The sequence below is a fragment of the Pleurodeles waltl genome, chromosome 7, assembly GCF_031143425.1.
Source record: "Pleurodeles waltl isolate 20211129_DDA chromosome 7, aPleWal1.hap1.20221129, whole genome shotgun sequence".
In the NCBI taxonomy this organism is placed as follows: Eukaryota; Metazoa; Chordata; class Amphibia; order Caudata; family Salamandridae; genus Pleurodeles; species Pleurodeles waltl.
Genome location: NC_090446.1, coordinates 1,389,193,527 through 1,389,212,674, shown reverse-complemented (window position 1 = coordinate 1,389,212,674; position 19,148 = coordinate 1,389,193,527). Strand labels below are relative to the sequence as shown.

Below are 19,148 nucleotides of genomic sequence, written 5' to 3'. Positions count from 1 at the left end.
CCTGTCGTAGTACAATTTTTCTTTAAACTGAAACCACAACAAGTGGAAGCTTTCCGGGTGTGCTGGCAATGGCCTGAAAGCAGATTCAACATCAGCTTTAGCCATGAGGGCACAAACTCCTGCCTCCCTGACTAATTTGATAGCCTCATCAAATGAAGTATAGGCGACTGAACACATCCTGGCTCAGCCAGTTGTTGACTTCGTTCCTTTTGGGATAAGATATGTGGTAGATCATTCGATATTTGCCTGCTTTATTTTTTTGGTACGATTGCTAGCGGAGAGATTATAAAATTCTTTAAGGAATTTTGTCAAATGAGCCTGCTATCCTACTCAACTGTAGCTCCTTTTCTATTTTTTCCACCATTGTGTCTGGCAAATGCTCCGCTGAATGAAGGTTCCAAGATGACTTTCCTGACATTGGTTAGGAGTAAGGGATTCTGAACCTTTTTTTTTTTTTTTTTTTTTTTTTAAGGTACTCCCAGTGTTGCCAAACCACCTTGAGGTTGATCACCTTGTGGCATTGGTGGTGCCTGCACTGAGCTAGATGGCAGTCCCAGTCCCACCCCCACCAGCGGCTGTGGGTCCCTACCCCAGTTGGACTGCAAACTCATGTGGCCATTTACAACTTGCTGTAACTGTCCCCCTGTCCTGCAGTGCAGATATTTAGAAACCATTACCTAGCTGTTGGGTGGGCACTTCCAGTATCAGCTGTCGTCCTGCCCTCCCTAACGGTTGTTGTTGGACCTGTCTTTGAAATGACTGCTGTTGTGCTAAAACCATGTACGCATGGTGGTGAACCTGGCCCACTAAAGAAAGCCGATGACTTGTGCCTATCCCCGATCTCAGGTGTTGAGACCCCCACTCCCACCAATGGGTTGAGTGGATGTCCAGGAGATGGTAGGTTGAGTTTAAAACTGACCCGTCTGTGATGGCTGGAAGTCAGCCAGTAGTTGATGAGCCAGTCATGTTTGCAAGAGACTGTGCTGATGTACCGTTTATTTGCAATCTATGCCCCCATAGTGGTGTAGACCACTGCAGTAAACCAGATCCTGCCCCAGCTAACCCTACCCCATATACTACATTAGACCCCATAAGCTCTATCCATTCTTCAGCCTCTTTTTGGTCCCAAGATATGCCTGGTGTCCCCTCCATGCCTTGGTGGAAGTCTAAATCACATTGCTGCCAATCCATTCCCTTTAACGCCTGAATCCCACCTGAATAGTTTGGTTGTACCTTAATAAAGCTGGACCTTTCTCTGGGTATTTTTCTAAAATGATGGCTGCTAAAAAAGCAAATACATCCGACCAGTTCACAATATTCTCCTCACCTGTTTTCTATCCTTGTTCACCTTGCCTTGTCCGGAGCCATTGAATGTACCTGCACCCCTGCATACCTGTTCCAGTAAGGTGAAAATATCTACGAATTCTGTCCTCCACCCAATTCACCTGTTTCAGGCATTAGTGTACCCTCTGTTTTAGAAGGTTCTTTCTCTTCTCCAGTCGGCCGGACTGGCACTCATTCCCACACAAGGGAGGTTCCTACATTGTTGTCATCACTATCCCCTGTCACGGCCATCATCTCTTCCTGTGCCCTTTTGGTTTTCTTTGCTTTTGAGGCCCCACAGGCCCTCCAACCGTTAGCATTCTTTTTGGTCTCACACTGCATCACCCGTGGCAATGAGTAACTACAACCAGTTGTTGTAAAAATTCCCATTTGTAACTCCTCCTTGTCGTTTGAATGTCCACTTTCGTGGGGGTGGGTCCCCCTATTTAGACCATGGCCAGCTCCCACCCCTGCCAACTGTTGGCTTTTTGCTGTTGCCGCAAAGCTCTGAAGCTCTGAATCTCTCCAGCCAAGTGATTCACCTCCAGGGCCACCCCTGCTAGTTCCTTCCTCCTCCTCTGTAGACAGAACAACTTCAGTGCCCTGGGGCACTTCTTCTTCTCCCATCCTTCCTCCGGACTGGCCTGGTGAACGCTCCTTTTGCAGCTGACCTTACATTTCTGTCCCTCACCCTTTATGTTTTTTCCTCTTCCCTTTTGCTATGTCATTAATGACCGACTGCCCAACTACTGTCACTGCCTTTGCTCTGGTGAACACTGCCCCCTTCTCCTCAATAGACTACTTCTTTCCTCATAGCCTCACACAGTTCTGTAGCAGCACCTCTCTCCTCTGCAAAATCACCAGGAAAAAAGAGGGCCCCTTGACCAAGAGGCAGAGTTGGATCACAACAACTCACTGTGTCTTAGGACGCATACTTGACACCCCAGAAAAGTGCTACAACGAATATCTAGATTAATTGCACAGTTATTCATGGTTCTATGGAGAGCAAACACCCCCAGGTTTCAGAGGGCTGTAGAAAAGTGCAGTTTAAAGCCCACATCATATTTGCTGTAGAACTACCATGAGTATAATTAACAGGGCCACCATATTATGATTATACGATTTTGCGGCCTTACAGTTTTCTGATTAGTTACGGATTTGCTACCCTTCACACATACTCAATATTATTCTGCATAATTTGCAGATATTATTAAAAAAAAGTTTGTTTCTTTCTTAACCCCTTAGCTGCTGGGCCGTTCCCCCCCCCCCTCCCCCCCCCCCCAGTGCTGAGCCGTTTTTTGGCGATTTGGGGTAGTTCGCGCTTAGGCCTTCATAACTTTTTGTGCACACAAGCTATCCACGCCAAATTTGTGTCCTTTTTTTTCCAACATCCTAGGGATTCTATTGGTACCCAGAGTTTGTGGTTTCCCCTGGAGGAGACCAAGAAATTAGCCAAAATACAGTAAAAATTTCGTTTTTTCCAAATAAATGGGAAGAAAGGGCTGCTGAAGAAGGCTTGTGGTTTTTTCCCTGAAAATGCCATCAACAAAGGGTTTCTGGTGCTGAAATCACCATCTTCCCACCTTTCAGGAACGGGCAGACTTGAATCAGAAAACCACATTTTTCAACACAAATTTGGCATTTTACTGGGACATACCCCATTTTTAATATTTTTGGTGATTTCAGCCTCCTTCCAGTTAGTGACAGGAATGGGTGTGAAACCCATGCTGGATCCCGGAAAGCTAAACATTTCTGAAAACTAGACAAAATTCTGAATTCAGCAAGGGGTCATTTGTGTAGATCCTACAAGGTTTTCCTACAGAAAATAACAGCTGAAATAAAAAAAATATTGAAATTAAGCTGAAAACAACAGCCATTTTTCTTTATGTTTTACTCTGTAATTTTGCCCTGCGATGTCAGATTTTTTAAAGCAATATACCGTTATGTCTGCTGAACTCTTCTGGTTGCGAGGATATAGAGGGCTTGTAGGTTCATCAAGAACCCTAGGTACCCAGAGCCAATAAATGAGCTGCACCCTGCAGTTGGTTTTCATTCTATACTGGGTATACAGCAATTCATTTGCTGAAATATGAAGAGTGAAAAATAGGTATCAAGAAAACCTTTGCATTTCCAAAATGGGCTCAAGAGAAGGTTTTGAGGAGCAGTGGTTTTTTGCACATCTCTGAATTCCGGGGTGCCCATACTAGCATGTGAATTGCAGGGCATTTCTCAAATAGACCTTTTTTTTACACACTCTCTTATATTTGGAAGGAAAAAATGCAGAGAAAGATAAGGAGCAATAACAATTGTTTTGCTATTCTATGTTCCCCCAGGTTTCCCGATAAAAATGATACCTCACTTGTGTGGGTAGGCCTAGCGCCCGCGACAGGAAATGCCCCAAAACACAACATGGACACATCCCATTTTTTGACAGAAAACACAGCTGTTTTTTGCAAAGTGCCTGCCTGTAGATTTTGGCCTCTAGCTCAGCCTCTAGCTCAGCCTCTAGGGAAACCTACCAAACCTGTGCATTTTTGAAAACTAGAGACCTAGGGGAATCCAAGATGGGGTGACTTGTGGGGCTCTGACCAGGTTCTGTTACCCAGAATCCTTTGCAAACCTCAAAAAGTGGCTAAAAAAACAAGTTTTCCTCACATTTCGGTGACAGAAAGTTCTGGAATCTGAGAGGAGCCACAAATTTCCTTCCACCCAGCGTTCCCCCAAGTCTCCCGATAAAAATGATACCTCACTTGTGTGGGTAGGCCTAGCGCCCGCGACAGGAAATGCCCCAAAACACAACGTGGACACATCCCATTTTTTGACAGAAAACACAGCTGTTTTTTCCAAAGTGCCTGCCTGTAGATTTTGGCCTCTATCTCAGCCGGCACCTAGGGAAACCTACCAAACCTGTGCATTTCTGAAAACTAGAGACCTAGGGGAATCCAAGATGGGGTGACTTGTAGGGCTCTGACCAGGTTCTGTTACCCAGAATCCTTTGCAAACCTCAAAAAGTGGCTAAAAAAACAAGTTTTCCTCACATTTCGGTGACAGAAAGTTCTGGAATCTGAGAGGAGCCACAAATTTCCTTCCACCCAGCGTTCCCCCAAGTGACCCGATAAAAATGATACCTCACTTGTGTGGGTAGGCCTAGCGCCCGCAACAGGAATGGATCACACAAGGGTCAATGGTAGTCCTTGCTTGAGGTCTACTGTTAACCCTGGAGTGATTCATTCCTGAAGCAGGCACTAGGCGCAGGCACACAAACGGGGTTGTGTTTTTATCAGGACAAGTGGGGAAACACTGGGTGGTAGGAATTTTGAGGATCCCTGCAGATCCCTGGACTTCTGCTCATTGGAATGCAAGGAAAATGTGTTTTTTAAGCACATTTTGTGATTTCAAGGGGATTCTGGGTGAAGGAAAGCTGGTGAGAGCCACGCAAGTCCTGCACCCTTGGACTCCCCTGGTACTAGTTTGTTACAATTAACCCACCACTCACACTGGTTGGTTTTAGCACCTCCAGAAATTATGGTTTCAAAGCATGATTATTTATCAAAGTATCTGAATATTGAAACCAAGCCTTCTGAAGGTGGGCCATAAAGCCGCGTCCAGGCACCAACTTCTTTATGGTCCATTCACACGCCATTCACGCACAACAAACAACCCTTTCATATCGCCAGCCACGGGCCCAATCTAACCAATCACTGCACTCACATTAACTTACCGCTGCCAGACAAGGGCCCATCACATTCACACGCCACAGAACGGAATACGTTTGACTACATTTTACCACCTGTCAAGTAACTGCCTCCTTCTTCCTTAACATTACCAAATGCATGCGTAACAAACCTTTACTAATGACTCCTGTGACAGCCACCGGAGGCTCAGGAAGACATGTTTTTCATGCGCCTTTAACGCACTCTGTGCTAAATCCAACTCCTTCCAGTTTGTGGATGCAAGTTGGGGGTGTCCGAGTATGCCGTACAAAGCGATTCCTCGAACTGAGTGAGCATATCTACCTTTGAAACTAAGGGAGACATGCTGGGGATTTCTCATGATGTTACCTAAAGAGAAGGTCATAGGCTAACTGCCTCCTTCTTCCTTAACATTACCAAATGCATGCATAACAAACCTTTACTAATGACTCCTGTGACAGCCACCTGAGGCTCAGGAAGACATGTTTTTCATGCGCTTTTAATGCACTCTCTGTGCTAAATCCAACTCCTTCCAGTTTGTGGATGCAAGTTGGGGGTGTCCGAGTATGCCGTACAAAGCGATTCCTCGAACTGAGTGAGCATATCTACCTTTGAAACTAAGGGAGACATGCTGGGGATTTCTCATGATGTTCCCTAAAGAGAAGGTCATAGGCTATGAAAAAGGGTAGTGTTTGGTACATAGGGGAGTCCATGAGAACGTAGCATATGTCCCAGCCAACATTATGTGCAGTGATGTGACTATAATGCACTTATACAGCAAACTGAACATCTACTAAGTTCTGATGGAGGATGAACATGAAAAGCAGGTCAAACACTGACCTATACAAGTCATTCTCCTTCAGTGCTGGGATGGCACCAATGGGTTTGAATCCATAGGTGTAGATGATGTACATCTGTACTACCTTTACTATCTGCCTTCTACCTGTGCAATAACCCTGTGAAGGCACTCCTACCATAAGCTTTCCTTACCCATCCATGTCTCTGTTCTCATCAGAGTCCTGGCTAATCCTGTATAATAGCCAAGTGAACCTATACTAGTTTGTGGAAGCAAGTTGGGGGTTTCCAAGTATGCCCTACAAAGTGATTCCTCGAACTGAGAGAGCATATCTACTGTTGAAAGTAAGGTAGACATGCAGGCGAAGAAAGGGTACTCCGTGGCAATGTGGCATATGTTCTGTCCACTAGTATATGCAGTAGGTGGAATATAATGCATGTTAATTGAACAGAACACCGACCACGCCAAAAGGAAGTCCATGATGAAGTAAAATTCTGTGGCTCCTTGCCTAACAAAGCAGTGGCCCATGGACGTTCGGTATCCATGCACTGCCACTGAAAGGATTACCCAACGGCAGCTCAACCTCAGTCAATTTCCCAGAACTTTGCTTTAGTATGATACAACGTAAAGCAAGTAGGGATACAGAGGCCTGGTTGTGATGGACACTGGGGACAGTAATACCGACTCTCCTGCCGCTTTCCATGCTTCGAGCACACTTTACAGCAATGACATGGACGATCCTTTTTGTGTGTTTTAGGAATGCGATCAGCAAAGTGTCGCTCCTGCAGCCTTGCCACATCCTCCAGAACATATGAGGTGGAGGCTGCTGCTTCTTCTGTAACAGCAGTGAGGCTTTCAATTACAGACAACTGGAAGTCAAGGAAAGTCATGAGTCTTCCTGTGGTTGTCTGACGGTAAACAACATACGCATTATATGTTGCCATCTGAATAAGGTGGGTAAACAGTTTCTTGTACCAAGTGCGAGTTTTACAACACGCATTGTATGGTTGAAGAACCTGGTAGTTCTTGTCCACTCCGCCCATGTACTTATTGTAATCAAGTATACAGATGGGCTTGTGGACTTCGGCCATCTGACCCCAAACCGTGATGGGAGAAGTGCTCTCATCATGAATTGTAGTGAGCACGTATACATCACGCCTATCTAGGAACTTGACTGCGAGCAGTTCGTTAGAACGCAATGCAGTACTCTGGGATTTCTGGAGCTTCTTGCAAACAAGCTCCCGCGGGAATCCTTTGCGGTTACAACGAACTGTACCGCAGGCCACAGTGCCAGCTTTGTAGAGCTCACTGAACAGCTCTACTCCTGTATAGAAATTGTCCACATAAAGGTTATAACCTTTGTGAAGAAGTGGCTGGACAAGTTCCCATACAATCTTACTTGTGACCCCTAACGCGGGAGGGCAGCCTACAGGGTTTAGGGTAGAATCCTTCCCTGTATACACTCTCAAGCTGTACACATAGCCAGTAGAGCTCTCACACAGCATGTACAGCTTTATGCCATAGCGAGCTCTTTTGCTCGCAATGTACTGTCTGAAAAGCAGCCGTCCTTTGTACAGGATCAAGGACTCATCGACTGCTATATTCTTTCCAGGAGTATAGATCTCTGGAAACCTGACAGACAAATGTTCCCTGACAGGCCGAATTTTGAACAACCTGTCATGATCTGGATGGTCCCGGGGCAATGCAGCAGAATTGTCATTGAAATGCAGCATGCGCTGCAGTAGCAAAAAACGATCTCTGCTCATGTATGGTGCGAAGATGGGAGTTACCCAAACCGTGCAAGTCGTCCAGTAGGACTGTAAGGTGGGTTTCTGCAGTAATCCCATTTTGAGCGTAAGGCCCAAAAATATCTTCAACTCCGCCAGCGAAGTTGGAGTCCACTGGCGTGCCCTAGAACGGGGCCCTAGAGTGCTTCCGCGCTCCCTCAGAAATTGGTCTGCACGCAAATTTGTTTGCTGCACAACTTTCTGAAGGAAGTCAACATCCAAAAATAGATAGATGTAGTCGACTGGCAAAAAGTTAGCTGTATCGACTTTACATCCAGCGTCACCAGTAAAAGGTGGAATTTGGGGCTGAACCAAACAGGGGGGCTGCCAAGAGAGCACTCTCTCTGTGCTTGTGGCCGCAAGCACGTGCTCTCTGGGTTCGGCTAACCCAATGTGGTCCCGCTGCCCAGAATGTGCTTGCGAAGGGACAGCATGGATGTCGTCATTGTCTCCTTCAGACTCACTGGAAGAGGTGTCGTCGGATGGGACTCCGCCGACTGAAAAATCACTCCCAGAATCTGCCCCATTGTCCTCTCCCTCAGATGCTGTCTCAGTGTCTGCTGTCTCAGTCTCTGAGCCTACATCAGAACTGTCCTCCATAACCCGAGTTAGGGCTTGATCAGCAGTCATCCAACGAGACGCCATCTCTGCAACTGGCTAAACTGTCCCTCTAAATTACTAGCCTACGTAGAAGGCAGATAGTCACAAAATTGCTTGTGGGTATGTTTGTTGTGTACAATAGGAAATGTCGTCACCTTACCTTCGCTTCTTCTCCAATTCTGCAGATTCTCTGAAAACACTGGTTGCACTTACCACACACCCTGTGCAACAGTCATTTTTGGTGCTCTGCCTCCCATTACCTCCTCTTCTAATTCCCTCAGTACTACCCAGCAAAAGTGCCACTCATATCTCCATAGTCCCCCTGGCATTACATTTGTTTTAAAGCGCAGGTAACGCTTGCCTTTACTAATCCACTCAGCTAAATACATATAAATGTATCTCCTTTGCAGCAGGACAATAAACCATCTGCGCTACTTTATGGCAACTGCCACTACAGAAAAGACATGCATGCATGCATGTGTGTATATATATATATATATATATATATATATATATATATATATATATATATATATATATATATATATATATATATATATATATAGTGTGAACAAGAATCTCACCGCACTCCACGAGGTTCAAATTGGCATCTTTTATTGCAAGCAACAGCCACGTACGCGTTTCGACTCTCAAGGAGTCTTTATCACAGTAAATGAGTCCCTCTTTTCTTTCATTGTTTATACTTGCAATAAAACATGTCAATTTGAACCTCGTAGAGTGCGGTGATATTCTCTTGTTCACAAAATATTTTCGAGGTTGCTCTCCTCCATCACTGAGCACCGGCAGTGGAGTGCACTGCGCAACAATCTTTTAACCAATTTGTGATATATATATATATATATATATATATATATATACATACATACATACCTATATATATATATATATATATATATATATTTAGAAACAAAGTGGTTGAAGGGTTGCTGGGCGGCACACTCCACTGCCGGTGCCCAGTGACAGAGAAGACCAATCTAGAAATTATGTAATGCCGAAAAATTTCACCGCACTCCACAAGGTACAAATAAACGTGTATTTTATTGCAGTCAATAACCACCAACGTGTTTCAACTCACCAAGGAGTCTTGATCACGGTCCTCGTGGAGTGCAGTGAAATTGTTCACCATTATAAAACAACACACAAAAGAAAAACAAGCATTTACAATGCAATGGGTCTCGCATCTGCTCGAGTTAGAGCTATTAGCATTATAAACTCCTAACCCAACTTTTCTTGCCACATAAATTGATAACTGAAAGTTAAACTCTTTCACATAAGAGAGCCGATTCACAGCGCCACGGCCACCATGAGCATCAGGTGAAGAGATACACAAAAGGAAAAGAAGTTTGCTCGCAGTTGAACGTAACAGCAAAAGTGCAATTAGCCATGTACCAGGGGCGATGGCCAAGGCGGTAACAAAACCTCCCAAAGGAAGGACAAAGGTAAACCATTTTCCAATATAATCAAAGGATTTTTGAAGGGCAAGCCCACGAATGAGTGGTAGTGATGGGCATGAGGTGGGCGTTGTTAGAAGCCCAGATACACACCAACAAGTCAGAAAAGCAGCGCATGGGCTCTGCAATGCTTGACCTGAAAAAAAAAAAAGAAATATATATATATATACATATATATGAGAGAGGGAGAGAGAAAAAACAAGACACTCATGTCACAAACTTTATTTTTTCATACATGTGTGCTTGCACTTGGCAAAGCACACATGTATAAAAAAAAAAAAAAAATGGCCCCATTGATGGTCACCCTAAGGGCTGACCACCAACAAATTTTTTTTCCTCCTGTTTTTACCCTGTGGGGGGGGGGGGGGCCGCGATCGCCCCCCCCCAGGCAAAACTACACGTTTCTTTTTTGCCCCTGGGGTCAGCCCGTGTTCTAAGGGCCGACCCCGCCATTTTGTTTTCTTTTTTTTTACTTTAAAAAAAAAAAAAATTAATTGTGGGGGGTGCGATCGCCCCCCAAAACAATGGTAATAAATAAATATTGCCCCCGGGGGGGGGGGGCGGCCCTTTTACAAGGGTGCCGACCCCCCCCCCCCCCAAAGAAGATCCCTGGTGCCTAGGGGCGTTTCCTGGCCATGGATCGCAGCCGCGCTGCGATCCATGGCCAGGAAACGGTGCCAGGGAGGCATTGATGGAAAGGGGAGAGCCTCCCCTTTCCATCGATGCCTCCCTGGCATCAGGGGAGGCCGTTTTGGCCTTTTTTTCCCCACCGGAGAAAAAGAGAACGCTTACCTGCTTCTCTTCTCCTCCGGTGGGGAAAAGCTGTGATGTCAGCACGCCGGGGCGGGATGGAGACGCGGAAGTTCTTCCGCGTCTCCGACGGGGGAAAAAAAAAAGAAAAAAATCCTCCGGTGCATTGCACCGGAGGATTTTTAACCCCCTCCCTGGTGTCGGCCACTGGTCGTGACCCGCACCAGGGAGGGAGTGTGGGCGTCGGCCATGCAGTAAAAAGGTTAAACAGATAAAAAGTTAATAAATAAACACTGCCAACATGGTACTAAGACTGTCCTAATGCTGATAGGATAATATGCTAATGCTGCATCACAATAACCTCATTCAGTGCCACATACAATGCTGCATAATTCACTGAACATTGCCACACAATTTGGACATCCATCGATGCATAATTCCAATGGCGTTGTATATAACATAACAGAGAATGCTAGGTGGTGCGATCCGGCTGAGCAATTGTACAGAAATGTGTATACTAGGGGGAGGAGTGGGGCAGGTGGGGAGGGGGGCTACATTCCCGATAAGTACGCTGTGAACCAAAGCTTCTCCAGCTCTTTCGCTATCATTACCGTCAGAACGCCAACGCTTCCTCTTTTTTTGCACTGACCCTATACCCACCCTGACGCAGCCTCCCCCTTCTGCTGCAGGAGCGTAGCTACCCTTGGTGCAGCAGGTGCAGTGGCACTGGGGCCAGAGACCTGAGAGGCCCATGGAACCCTGACAGTTGCTTTATTATACCACCTCAACAGCAGTCACAGGGGCCATTTCCCTTCCTTGCACCAAGGCACATGTCATGCTTGCTACGCTATTACTCCCCGTCGTGCTTTATTCTCCCTCTCTCACACGTTTTTTGTGGTATCTTTACGTTGGATATTTCCTTTCTCTCTGTTCTCATGCTTCCTCGCTGGGTTATTAGTTCAAGAGGAACAAATTCCGCGACTGGGTTTACAAGTCTGACTCCGACTCTGACTCTGAGCTCTTGGATGACCCGGATGTGAAACTACGACAGGTAAGCCCATGCTGCACGCAACGGAGGGCACCATTGGATTCCACATGATCGCAAAGTGAGACTAGACCACTGCTTGTGGTCTGATTAACCTAAAATTACATCCATTCTGACATTACACTTTCAATACCGCTTGCCGATTCATTGTCATGAATATATCATTTCACTCTCTATCTTTGGCAGTTATCCCAGTGCTCCTTATTTTTATCTGCTTGTTACCCATCTCCTTCATCTCTGCCCCTTCCTGATTTCCGCTTTCTCTTCTTTGTCCTTTTATAAATGAGGAGACTCTATCACCGTTTTCTTGTACTCCCCAGTCACTGTCACTCCCATGTCCTTTTTGGCAGTTTTTTAAAAATGTTTTCTTGGATTTTGGTTACTACAGGGTGGTTTTCTTGCCCGCCTTATCTCCACTTTTATGCTCAGTGCCAAACTCCTCTCACTGGCTCCCTTTCCCTGGATTGCTTTTTTTAAAGCCTGCTTACACCTTTTCCCGTTACTCCTTCCTTCTTACTTCCAACGAAAACGACCCCATTTTCCTTTTCACCCTTAACATTTTCCTCCATGCATTTCTTTTTATGTCTCCAGTAGGCTTACTCCCACCTGCCTCTTGAGGTGCTGTTTGGAGTCTGGACAATCAGTAGTTACTGAGTCCTGGAGCTGCTGGTTTTCAGTGGCTATCCCAGGGACACAGTACTGCTGAACTCCAGTTGGTTTGCCTAGCGCTAGAGCCTTCTTTCAGGATCTCAACTCTCTCATGGTGGCCAGGCTGAGCAGTCAACCCTTACTCAAAGCTGTGGAGAGGGTTTAGAGACTGGTTCATTGAGGCACATTAGATAACACTCACTAACTTCAATGTTTAGTCAGTGCTGTACTTTTTAAAGGAATAATTACCTCTATTTAAGAGGGAAGTAAATAGTACATTTTAAATTATGAAAAGAAAACCATAAGCCTCTTCTGGGCCTCAAGCGTTTTTTAGCATACTCAGGCTCAGTGCTAGATAGTTCACATTGAGCCCTTTGGCCAGTGTTTATTCTGTCTGGTTCTATGTGAGATGCTTCAGGTTGCCTCGGTCTTTTTGGAAGCATTCGGTGTCCTTTGAAAAATGGAGGATGATTTACTAGATATCTAGTCTCTGCTTTGATGTACCCACAATATTGAAGAAATCCAAGTCTTGGATTAAATGGGAGAACACAAAAAATACAAGCTAACAACCATTAAAAGCCAACATCCCAAAAAACCGGGTACCCATCTTGAGTGCTTCTGATAAGGTACTTGGTGACCTGGTGTGTGGTTTCCAGATAAGGAACACTGTCCTATTAGTGAACACCAGGGCACAGCTGGTGATTTTGTCCTCTGCACGCAATAGTTTAAGATTAGTGGGTCACTACACACCATGTATCCCAAGGGTACGGTTGTAACTTAATGTTAAAATTATTGGCATACTCCTCTTGCCGAGAACTCCATGTAGAGCGGTACTGCGAGCTGGAAGTTCTACTGGTGACAGTTACCTCTTGGCTGGTGTGAGAGCTCCTTTACCGGCTGTTTTCCCTATTAAACATATGCTTACTTCTTAGAAGCAGTCACTAGCTCATCTTTATAAAATTGGTGAAGAGATGAGGAGTTGGGGGGAACAACCTGGAGTAGGACCCAGCATCGGATTTAACTGTTTAATTTTGTGAAATTGTTGAAAGCTGCCTGGTGGAAGAACAGACTCAACATAGAACAGGAGGAAGGTGACATAACCCACAGACTACTGGTTCTGCGCAAAAATGAGGCAAGATTTGTTTTTATTTTAATGTGTTTGTTAATTTAACGGCAAAAGCTAGCATGCACCATCCTGCAGCCTTGTGTGCGACCGTGCACCACACAACAGCCTCACAATAGGACCACACACGCTAAAGAATCGGCACACTTCCTCTCGCAGCTGGAATCCGCGCACGCTGCACTTTCTCTAAGGCAACTCACAGTGGACTATACCCTTCCTATAATAAGGAGAATAATTACCCATGTAAGAAAGCTGGTGCCTCCTCCCTGCTGCTGCTACTGTGAGACATTCTCCCTGTAGGCGACCAGTTCCTGAACAAAAAAGTGTGAAATAAAGGACTACTCACTTGGATGAAATAAAAAAACAGAGGAAGGACTACCACACAGTTTAGGGCCTAGAAACAGATGGCCTTTATCTAGCAAAGAAATAGAGGAAGGACTAGCACACCATTTTGGCATAGAAACAAAAGGTGGACTCACACGCTTATTTCAGTCTTCTGTAGAACATCCTATTCTCAACATGTAATCAAATAATACTCCTGGTATTGTACTGCCACCTTTCTTCTTAACACAAGCATGCAATACACCCATCCCTTGGGATGAATAGGTGGACATGTTTGAAAATTACTTAGAGACACTTAATGTCCAGGGATTTAGACCCTCCAGGAAAAAGGCCATTCTTCTTAGCACTTTAGGGTAGGAAGGTCAATGTATTTTGAAGTACTTACCAATTGCGCTTAATCAGGATGGCCAACAATTTGAGGATGTTAACAAAGAAGCAAAAAAGAGGTTGAAAAGATGATTTTCTAAAGAGACCAATGGGGTCATGTCCAAGTTTAAATTTAATTCCTATCCTCAAAACATTGCGAGTGTAGATTAATCTGTTTCTAGGTTACGGGAGGTGTCCATCAAACGCCATTTTGGAAGTGTGACGGATGAGCTGACACGCAGCCAACTGCAATGCTTGGAGCGGCTGACTGCACACCCCCTACCATGGCTGGCCCCGTTGAAAACCTGAGGGTTACACATGCGTTTTATAAAGGACTGGGCCTTGTCGAAGGAGTTATAGATTGACACAAATTAACCTACTTCTTGAAAAAATGAGTCACCAAAAAGCCTGCTTTGAGCCACCTCTCTGGCCTTCGATGTTGCCGGCACCATTAAAGAAATAACGTGAAAGAAAAAACAGTGGGAATCTGAGTCCTGATACTTTGCTTCCACACTGCTGCGGAGCAGTGAAGAAAGAGGGACAGTGAGGATGGACATAGATAGGGCGCTGGGGACTTCAATAACTATCAGATGATTAACAGTTAGTTTGTTTGTCTCATTTCCTTGGTTTTCTGGGAAATGTAGTTGTGTTTTTTGTTGTAAATGTAGCTACCGTAATAATAAATGGAGAAAGAGCATAATCCTTTCCTCTGGGTCCTAACATACAATTACCACCAGGACTACCATAAAAAAGTTGCAGGAAGTATTCAGTGAGAAAGATTTTCCTGTCAGACTCATAACGGACAGTGGAACACAGTTGGTATCGGAAGAGATGGAGTTTTCTGACATACATCAATCTCGCACTTCTTTGTACAACACACAAGGTAATCATATAATTGAAAGCTGTAATCATATGGTTAAAGGTGTCGTTCAAATGGCTTTGAATAGCAGGAAAGACATGCATAAAATGGTTAGAGATTTGGTGTGGGCCTATCGCACTACCAAACAGTATGACTGAAATTATACCATTTGACTTGATGAGAGGAAGGAAAGTTGGCATGACACTGTGTCCTGCTTGGATGTTGCTGTTGGTGCAGAATGAGGAAGTGGAAGAAAGCAACAGTTGTGCACCCTGAGAGGGAAAATCTGGAAGGTAACATCAAAATGGATGAGTTGATGAATATAAGATCTGGAAGAGTGGAAGAGGGCTCTCAAGAAATGTGGTAGGAATACAAGGTTAAGGAGGTTCACAGGGATGTGGAATTCCTATCCCGACGCCCGGGACATCTTGTTTGGGGTCAAGGGCAACAAGTTTTTATGTTTACTTTGTCCTTGGGACAGTAGGCCCAACCCTCTGCAGCACAAACTCTTTGGCTGCCTATTTACAGAGAGTGGAACTCTCTGCAGTTGAGTTAATGTGTTTCCAAAAGATAATGCTGTTCGAACTTGTATTTATGGTTCATTATTTGAAAGCCTTCATTATTAGGGTGAGTGCTGTAAATAAATGTTTTAAGGTCACACTTCACTACTGACGTTGGTTCCAGTACAAAAAAAAAAATGTGTATACACATGTTTGAAAAGTGTAGGCTATGATGCTAAGTATAATGCTCCCAGAATGCTCTCTGATTAGATGTAAATGAAGTGTCATTTAGTAAAATGTGTTGATGCATGCTTGTATTTCCCAAAAATATTTCTAATGGAAAATCAGTGTAACCATTTTCAACATGATTATGGGAAGCATGAAAATAAACAAACACTGACAAAGCCAACTGATCTGACATATTTTTTATAAGTCTTTTAGTTTCATCAATGCGTGTCTTGTTTTGACATGGCTTTTGTAACACTTTATTGTTGTGGGAGCTGCCAGGCCCTCAACATTGTAACAAACACTGGCAAAACCCCCCCAAAAAGTTTTTGAACTCTAAAAGCACACGTTGCCCCAGTGGCATAACAAAGGCCCCGCAGCCGCCCTCCAGGGGGCCCTTTCAGCACAGCACCTGCCCTGAGTGAGTCTGGAGAGGGGGCTCCTCCATGTTCTTTACAAAGGGGCACCCTCCAGTTTCGTTACGTCGCTGATTGCCACTGTAGTTCCTGAGCAAAACTACTTTGTGTGCCAATATGCTCCTTGTGGAAGAGCAGAATGTGATCACTCACAGTAAAGCCAGCCGAAAGAGAGAGAAATATAAGTTTAATAAAAACTAAATGTCTTTGTTAACACCAGACCTAATTAGGGACCAAGACCCACATGTAGGTAGCTTTTTGCATGTCGCAAACAGCGACTTTCGCTGTTTGCGACGTGCAAAAAGCACATTGCGATGCACAAACCCAGTTTTGCGATTCGGTAACCTGGTTCCCGAATCGCAAAACGGGTTTGCGACTCGCAATTAGGAAGGGGTGTTCCCTTCCTAATTGCGACTCACAGTGCAATGTTGGATTGTTTTGTGACCACGAACGCGGGCGCAAACCAATCGCTGTTTGCACCCATTTCAAATGGGTGCTAACACTTTCGCAAAAGGGAAGGGACCCCTTCCCCATTGTGAATGTCACTGTAAACATTTCATGTTTCGTTTTTGTAATGCATCTCGTTTTCCTTTAGGGAAAACGGGCTGCATTACAAAAAAAAAAAAAATACAAAATAATGCTTTATTGAAAAGCAGTCACAGACATGGTGGTCTGCTGTCTCCAGCAGGCCACCATCCCTGTGAGGGCCGCTATTCGCAAGGGGGTCGCTAAACAGCTACCCACCTCATGATTATTCATGAGGTGGGCATTTGCGAAGCCCTTGCGAATCACAGATGGTGTCAGGGACACCATCCTACATTCGGATTTGCGACTCGCCTACCTACATGTGGCCCCAAATTCTTAAAGAAAGTCACAAAAGTGCACCCATGGTATATGTCGTACCCCTATAAAATATTTGTGAACTGCATTTTAGTATGGGTAAATACGATGTGTAGATTTGCTCATGTGAAAATCTATTGAGCATTTGCAAGTTCATTTTTCCTCCAGCCACTTTCTTCCCAACCCTGGAAGAAGTTCTAATTCTGCCATTGTCAGGAGTAAATGTCCAACGTTTCTTATTATGGGAAAATATTAATGAGAAGCTGGTGAAAATCTTTAAACCATGCAGGTTAGTAGGTTTGCAGACTCAAAGGCATTCCAGCCCTGGAACTATTGCTTACTGCTTCCTCCAGCCCCAGTATGCAGATCTGCAGAAAGGTGGCAAAATAAGGAAACTGCTACAGTAGGGATTGAAACAAGTATTCAAGCACTACTATGGTAGCAGCCCTGGCATAATCAGAGAGGCTATTATCAGAGCTCTTACATAGTGAGATTGCTGCCATAATTTGTCGCCACACTACATGGCACCAAAGGGACAAGTAGATCTTTTTACAGGACAAGTAGATTTGAGAAGCAACCTGTCCCCTGGACAAGTAGATATTTTAATAAATTCCACACCCCTGGGTTCATGACTTTTACATGGTATTGGAAAATGACAAAAGATGGAATAAAAGAAGGGTGGTCATGTATGATAAGGGCAGTGGTCCGGACACTAAGGAAGGAGATCAGTATAGCGTTTTCCTTCTTTTTATTTTTATTTTTATTTTTATTTTTTACTTATGGATGATGATTTATTGGGAAAAGAATGTTGCTGGTATGGTTCAGAGAGGTGTTAAAACAAGAAGGGATGGGCGTGACAACAGTGAACAGCAGGGTGTTGCCCTAAACATCCAAAGGAGAGAGAATATCAAGGTGCCAAAGACCTCTAGAGTACTTGCAGAATTATTTAAGATAGCATTTTTCTTATTTTTCTAGTGCTTTTCTTATTATGTAATATAGTTTTGCAACATTCTACCATTGCTGTCATTTCTACTGGGTTGTGGGGGTTATGTGGTTTTTAAGTCTCTTCCTTTTTCCCCAGCTATCTGCTTTTGATAACACATTTTTCTTTATAATGTGGTTGTATGTGTTGTAACTTAATGTTAGAATTTTTGTCCTGCTCTATGTGCAAAGAATTACATATAGAGCGGTACTGCAAACTGGACGTTCTACTGGTGCCAGTTGCCTCTTGGCTGGTGTGGGAGCGCCAGGACAAGCTTTTTAAAGTTATGCTTACTACTTGGAGGTAAATAAACACAAATGATGGAGGGATTGCGGAACAAATCAAACATTCACCCCCAGTCACAGATCTGGGTTTAATCCATTAATTCTTTTGCTCACCATGCCACCCCAGTATGGACTCAGCCATATGCAAATCAGTCTTGACTGAATTCCCCATGGGAACAGTCCAGCCCGAACTGCCAGGCAAGGTCCTCCCTGGACCGGAAATAAGCATCCTGGGACCGGTTTCAGGGTATCACCCTTCATCAGCCAGGCTAGCCTGAATCCAGTGGCATGGTTATGAGAATGAAGAGGTGAATTACTCTCTCAAAAAGCTGCAGGTTAATCTCTTAATTCTTTGATTCTACCTCGGACAAATCTGGTGGGAATGAGCAGAAACACAATGATTGGATGTGAGACTGGAATAATTTACTTACAAGCCTGGAAGACTCAGATAATAATGACTGATTTGTGTGGTGCTTCTTGTACCCTGGAGAGACTGCTTGACTCGGAGCAAATAACTAATATGATACAATTGATGGGTGCTTGTTAATTACTACTGTACTCCTTTTTGGAATACATTTTGAGACAACAGTTGGACCCAAACTTTCCCTTGACTATAGAAAGCACTTTAAAGTTCACACTCTAGGTGAGCATCTTGAACAAGAGAGATTGAACTACAAAATCTGAGTGTGCTTAGACTGGACAGAAAGTTAAGAGTGAAATCCTTCAGAAGACCTGTTTTTCTGAGTAGAATACCTACTCTACTTCTAAACGCTAGATAGAAGAGTTGCGTCATTCTGGTCACTGGTAATGATTGGCCCAACATAGGGTTTAGTGACCAGCAAAATAACTAGTGGGTACTTTAAGGAGGGGTTTGTGAGAGACCAACATTCTAGCGAATAACAAGGTAGGTGAGTGTACTTCATTGGAGTGTAGAAATCACTGACTCTGGAGTAATGGGGACTGTGGATCGGCCGGCTGCAGGGTTGACACAGCCAGACCTGGCACTTTCCAGTAACTAAAGATAAGGACTAAGTGTAATGTAGGTCACTTTACCAAGACAATAGGCGAATCAGAAGAACTTTTATGCACAGTTGGTTA

The 19,148-nt window shown here is 44.4% G+C and overlaps 1 protein-coding gene across 3 annotated transcripts in view; it reads left to right on the top strand.

Moving 5' to 3' along the window:
* Window positions 1–19,148, top strand: part of LOC138246390 (synembryn-A) — a 294,113-nt gene that overhangs the window by 56,276 nt on the left and 218,689 nt on the right. Inside the window, exon 4 of one of the 3 annotated variants that reach the window (XM_069200963.1) lies at window positions 11,379–11,471. The exons of the other annotated variants lie outside the window; for them this stretch is intronic. Within the exon in view, the coding sequence (XP_069057064.1) occupies window positions 11,379–11,471 (93 nt within the window). The remainder of the gene's footprint in view (window positions 1–11,378; window positions 11,472–19,148) is intronic. 3 annotated transcript variants of the gene reach the window in all.